Source organism: Pholcus phalangioides, unplaced genomic scaffold (assembly GCF_987345545.1).
Source record: "Pholcus phalangioides strain wild (caught in Gottingen) unplaced genomic scaffold, Ppha-v1.0 ptg000030l_1, whole genome shotgun sequence".
Classification (NCBI taxonomy): domain Eukaryota; kingdom Metazoa; phylum Arthropoda; class Arachnida; order Araneae; family Pholcidae; genus Pholcus; species Pholcus phalangioides.
Window position 1 is genome coordinate 3,619,748 of NW_028301620.1, and position 6,752 is coordinate 3,626,499.

The 6,752-nt window shown below is 36.6% G+C and overlaps 1 protein-coding gene and 1 non-coding gene across 2 annotated transcripts; both read right to left on the reverse strand.

The window, feature by feature from the left end:
- Positions 1-922: 922 nt before the first annotated feature.
- LOC149067454 (uncharacterized) lies at positions 923-1,396 on the reverse strand. Its single transcript, XM_089252610.1, has one exon. It carries the CDS (start codon positions 1,394-1,396, stop codon positions 923-925), a length of 474 nt encoding a protein of 157 aa, XP_089108736.1.
- A 2,939-nt stretch (positions 1,397-4,335) lies between these two features.
- LOC149067455 (U6atac minor spliceosomal RNA) lies at positions 4,336-4,460 on the reverse strand. The gene has a single exon (XR_016195363.1). It is a non-coding gene; the product is annotated as a U6atac minor spliceosomal RNA (small nuclear RNA).
- Positions 4,461-6,752: the final 2,292 nt, after the last annotated feature.

A 6,752-nucleotide genomic window follows, 5' to 3' on the forward strand; every position in this document is an offset into this window, starting at 1 on the left:
TAGCACCTCGTGGATGAAGCGTTTGAGAGTCCGAACGGCATGACTACGAATTCAAACAATCCAAAGGGAGTTATGATTGCTGTCTTGGGAATGTCGTCGGGATTTACAGGAATATGATGAAATGCTTTGACCAGATCTATTTTAGAGAAAACTTTACATCCATGCAGATTCTGCGCAAAGTCCTGTATATGTGGCACTGGGTAGTTATCCGGCACAGTAATTCGATTCAGACTTCGATAATCACCAGTTGGTCTCCACTCATTCGGTCCTTTTGAAACCATGTGCAACGGGGAAGCCCAGTTTGATTTCGATGGACGACATATACCTTGGTCCAACATCATCTGGAATTCGGTCTTGGCAATCTTGAGTTGAGCTGGATGCAATCTGCGTGGCTTTGCGAAAACAGGAGGACCTTTAGTTTCTATGTAGTGCAAGGTATTATGGGAGGCTTTCTTCGAAAACGGACGAGGTCTCGTTAATTCGGGAAATTCCTTCAAAATTTCAGTTATAGCACTGTTCCTTGAGATTGTTTTAATCGTTGTCGAAGGTCCATTGTGAGTAAAACCTTTACACGTGAGAGAAGTGAGCGGATCTATAAGTCGCTTGTTTTTAATATCGACGATGAGTCCGTAGTGAGCAAGGAAATCCGATCCGATAATTGGTCTCTCAACGTCAGCGAGGGTGAAATGCCATTTGTAATTCCGCCGTAAGTTCAAGTCCAATTCCAGGAGTTTCAAACCGTAGGTAGATATACGGGAACTATTTGCAGCGAAAAGCTCAAAAGTTGTCGGTTTGCCGTTGCCTTTGTAAGGTAAAATTGATATATCAGCTCCAGAGTCAATTAAAAACTTCATGCCGCTTTTCCTTTCCATAATGAACAAACGGCTATGATGAAGACTGCTATCGCCGCCACCGCATGCCGTTACTGCGGGGGGCTTGGACCGTTTCCCTGAATATTTTGAGCGTTGTAAGCGCAGGGGGACTTGCATCTGGAAGCTTTATCTCCGAACCTGCTATGATAATAACACACTTTAGGGTTTTCATCGGAGTCTCGATATCGCGAGCGATTCCTAGAACCAGAATAACGTCGGTCTCGACTGGAGTTTCGATAGCGGTTCCGGCTATTCCTCGGGTATTTGCCCAACTGCTCAACTCTTTTAGTCAGCTCCGAGATTTGCAGTTTAAGGTCTCTTATTTCCGAGCAAGACGAAGCTTCTGCTACATGACCGTAATTGGGTTCGGTGAGCTCAGCTACTCGATCAGCTAACTCGGCTAGCTTGTCCAGTTCTTCACTGCTAGCTGCTAACACCGTTTGTATACTCTTTGGTACCCGTTGAAGCCACAAATTTTTGAGGAAAGTCTCATCGCTAATTCGCCCTATCGAAAGCTCACGCATTTTACGTAGCAACGTACTAGGCTTCTGATCACCTAGGGATAGGTCTTCTAACAATATCTTGACCTCTTTCGCGGCTGAATGTTTATACACAGCGAGAAGTCTCTCCTTGAGTTTCGAGAACGGATCCGATGCGGGAGGATCGAAAACAATGTCACTTACCGTAGACAAGATCTCCACATCTAGGCAGTTGACTAACTGCAGAATTTATCTACCATGCTCAAAGTCTGAATTACGAAAACAGTCCCTGACCATCCGTTACAATTCTAAGCAAAGTCTTTCTTCTTGTAGAACTTTCTCAAAGTGAATTAGCTAATACAAAAATTATGATTTTTTTTGGTTCTGCAACTTCGAATTATCTAAAACATTCGAAAAAAAGTTCGAATTAAACAAGAAACTTTTAATGTCAAATTAAAAACTGAAAGGGAGCTCGAATATCGAAACTTTCACATCGATCAAGTTTTACTGTATCTATAATAAGTGGAAAATATATAATTCATTTTGAATATCAATTGCAGTGGTTCTAATGAAAACTGAATTTCTTATCTTAAATTAGTGAGCAACATGGATTTCACGCGTGCGCACGCACACACACACACGCGCGCGTATAGTTTTAAATTCGATTAAGTTTTTTATTCTCATCTAGAACATGCGATATAAGGATGCCCTCGTGTAGCGTTAGATTGATTTCAGGTACGTGATTTTGAGTAAACTTCAAAAGGATATCGAATTTAATCAACGCTTAACGCAGTTTCAAGAGCACCAGCATTACCTGGTTTTCAATTAATTCCAAGTCTGTCACCTGGACTCAGCAAGGAGCGAGGGTTGCCTACGAATTTACGGATTAATAATTTTAATTAGTTTGACTAAATGTGATGGAAATTCCATTTTCCAAATAATGGAATACGCCTCCTGAATTTAATATGCGAATTGCCATTATTAAAATTTATTAACACCATACACTTCCAAGAAAATTATATTCTTCACTCGAAGGCAAAAAAAAGGTTTTTTGTGATGGCAACAAGAGTGGATGATTCGATGTGCATTGAACTGAATATTAAATTTTCAATAGATTAGACCATAGATATTAAACCAATCAATTTTTTTTTAAATTTATATTGTATTTATGACAGCCACAGAAATTCACCTCAGCATGAAATTCACTTTCACTGTAAAAGTAATATTAAATACGAATAAAAATTATATTTATCATTTAATAGTAATGATAATAACAAAACAATAAAAATAGTCAGAAGGGAAAGCACCTCGCATATGAAGCCAGATTGAAATCTTCAAAAGCGAAAGCAAATGTTGCGTAGGAGGTGCATGTATTGTTCTGATAGCAATAGACTGTTCCATATTCTCGCAACACGGCATCTGTACCAGTGGAAAAAACAATATCTTCTGGCCGTTGATACTCTTTTTGGAAGTGATGCCAAAGTAGGTTGGCTCGCCTGTTTATGATCACGAAGAAATTTACTCCCGATGGTAGATAAACCAATAGCAGATCTGCAGCGATTCTACGCCATTCCAGAGAGTGCAAACCCCCAAGAACCTCTGTGGCCTTTCGAGGAACTTTATGTCCTTAAGTTTTTTTTTATAAAAGCTCCATACTCATGGACGATACTCATTCCAGAGTCGGGCGAACGTAGACACAGAAAGCATATGTAGACGTATGTGCATCACATTTGCGGTATACCGTACATAACATGAATAGAATTCTATTAGCTTTGCAAACTATGCCAAAATAATTTTCAGTAAAATAAAGGATACGGCTCATGACAATACCTAAATCCACGCATGTATCTAATTCTTGCAACGTTTCGTTACTTAGCTGATCGGTCAAAATACATTGATCAACTTTTTGATACTGAAATAGGAAATTTACGTTGACAACTCCTGGGAAAGTTGTTGGCATGAAAGTTTTAGACCCTTAGTTTTTCTATTGCAGAGAATAACTTCACGTCATCAGTGTATTGCAGTAGAGGAATGGGTGACCCAGCATGAGTGATATCGTGAGTGGGCAAAGTAAATAAGACCAGGCCTAAAACCTGGACGACTGCGCTTGGCACCTGACATTCTCCGGACATGACGCTCGCTACGTGATCCCGATAAACACTTTCTGATAGCAGTACTTGAATTATCCTTACAATTTCACCAGGAATACCCATGCCAGCTACCTTCCTCAGTAGTAACAATCTCTCTACTGCCTCAAATGCTTTTTGAAAAACGACGTAAATAACATCAATCCCCTGTCCTGAATCGATAGCACTCACTCACATATCATGGCAAATTAACTGCGGCACTGCCAAGCCAAGAATGCAGCCAAACTGAACTGAAATATTATTTTCTATAACATTAATTAACATGACATACTCTTTATTGAATTAAGCGAAAATGAGTCTGCAATAGGTGGAAACAATAATAAATACATACGACAAGAATAATGCAGAAACAATTTATGTATAATTATACATCGGAACCCACCAGAAGTTAGTTATTATGTATGAACTTTCTATTTCCCATATAGTTTCAATAATAAAATATATGTATATCACAACAAGTTAGTGCAAAAATAAATGCAAAAAAAAAAACAACAACAAAACAAGTGGATTGATTTAGTCCTCAGAAAGATGTATATAAAGGGTATTATACCAGTCAACAAATGAAATAAGCGAGTTTGATTTTGTTTACTTTTTTTTTAATAAAGGCAATGTAAGAGATAGTGTAACTACTTTACCGCACACCAACTCCGTCCGTATATAGCCACAAGGAAATTTCCAACCACTGGAGTTGGGTGAGAAATGAAGGCGCCATCTATCGGTGGTCACCACAGGTTAGGTTGGTAAATAACTTGTTTCTGAGGTTCTTTTGGCTGGATACGAACCTCGACGGAAACCTTTACAGTGGAAGATGCGCATGACCGCTGCGCCACTCGGGCGTAAAAAAATTGATTAAGTGGTCGCTAAGTAAGCGACTGTGCCTTAACCGTAAATGTGTTGTAGGCCCAAAGCCCATTCTGTCCTTGACAAGGGGAGTGCTAACATTCTTCCCTTTCTTATAAAACGAGGTTGTATGATTAGGTGTGGAGAAATATTTGTACATAAATGGATTATAAACTGGACAAAAGATCAGTACGTGAATCACGGTTTCAAGTTCGTTGGAGTTACAATAATCAGAGTGATTACTTAATTCTTCTTTCCTCATTCTACTTTCAAATCATTAATCCTAGAATAATACTTCCAATTACAAAAAAATATCCAAATAACGCGTGCAACTCAGATACGTCATTCATATTGCAAGGGGTGGTATAGTTAGTTAGTTATTTTCCGACACAACTCTGCCTTTTTTGAGGTAACGGAAGTAAGGTGCTTTGCATCAGTCCGGGGTTGTGAGCGGTTCTATCCATCTATAGTTAGTTATTCAAAAAAACTTTTTATACTGGCACAGTGTCCTCAAAACCAGATGAGAAAGTTTTGTTTCCTTTCTTTCCTGAGGTCAAGAAAAGAAATTCTATATTTCTAAGTGAAATATTCACTGAACTATGTGAATTCAAAAATTGTAGAAAAGTTGGAAAATAATATCATAAACTAATTGACAACGAATCTTTGCCTCGTTTCTCTTGTTCTTTCCCATCTTTTCTCTGCTTTTGATTTCAAATATCTTAGTGAAAATTGTGCTTTCATATTTTCTCTGTCGGCCTCAGAAGAGACAGGGCTTTCTAATTTTTGGTTTTTCAGGAGAAGGTTCCCGTACAAAAAGTATTTTTGTTATTTAATAACTATACAACCGTCTACAACATGAATCAATTAGCTGAGTTCAACAGGTTATTTGGGTATTTTTTCTAACTGCAACTATGTCTCTAGAATGAACGGTTTAACCGTAAAATGCGGCAAGAGCAATTTAGCAATCACCCTGTCTTCATGAAAACTGCCGATTGATTTCAAGGATTTTCCGTCTAGGAACAACCCATTTGTACCTAAACGAATTTGCAAAAGAGTTCTTTTAGATTTAGCGTTAAGATGCCATAATATTAATTAAAATAAACTTAAAATATTAACGTTCTGCGTCAGAAAATAGGTTGAATTTCAAGTTATTAATGTTTAAAAGAAATCGAATTAGTTGAGGAAAAGAAAATAGAACAGAATATAGTTAAACTGTAAAATATGAGTGATGAGTGCAACTTAAAACTTGACGAGTATTCAAAATATCCAACTTTGCGAATAAATTTTGAAAATTTCTATTATTTCTAACTTTTTTATTTTATTTACATCATTAATTTTTTTTTCCAAATTCTTGTGGATAATCACGACTTACATTTTTTCCTTAATTACGTAAATTATGTACATCGTATTCGGGCATTATACTTATCAACGAGAGCTCGGCGAAAGAAAAATCACAGCAAGAAGAAAACAAAAGTCGAATAATAAATAAGCTAAAGATAAATCTGCAGATAAGAAAAGTTGTTTCTTGATATCACCTTAAGATTATCCCAATTAAAGAAATGATATCACACTTTTTTCGTTTGTATGCGGCTTCATTCTGATATATTAATGCAACATGATGTCACGTCGCTTCTTTTTTTTTGTAAATATTTTTTTATCAAGTGTATTTTCTTTTCTCCTAGATTTCGGGAAAAGCTGTTGCTAATTAGTACCATTTGTTCTTACCGTTATTTAATTGCTCCTGTGAGTTTCTTAGTGGTAGGAAGAATCCCCCTACATTTTTTTCCCGTTTTCAAAATCTTCTCGGTTTCCTCTCTTTAACTGTGAACCATTTGCTCTTTCATTCGAGCTTATTGTTTCACCATTAATTTTGAACCGGTTGTTAAAAGCAAAAACAAAAACTGCATTAAAGAAAACAGGAAAAAACAGACAACTACAGAGTAATAACATGCTCAAATAAACTGTAAAGAAAAACTCGATTCTAGATATGTTTACTTGTTTTCTGTTTCTTCTTTTCCCATCGTCCTCATAGCAGAAAGAAAAGATACGAGATTAGATTAGCAAAATAGCAAACTACTTATTATTTCTGGATGTTTCGAGGAAAAACATCTCATTAGGTTAATTTCGTTATCTATGTATAACAGAGAGAGTCATTCAGAAGTTTCTCAATTTCACAAAAAAGGGAAATTACTTATAGCAGAGAAATTTATAGATTAGAATTTATTCTTTATAATTTAGGTACTACAACTTGGTTTGTCGGAACGAAAATTTGTTTTAAGCGAGGAAAAATTAACAAGAAAAATATGTGAGATAATTATTTACAGTAAATTTTTCATAACGACTGAATTTATAAACTACGTAAATTACTTTGAATTCTGATTCTAGCAAAGGTTAAAAGTTTGAAGTGAGGTCCA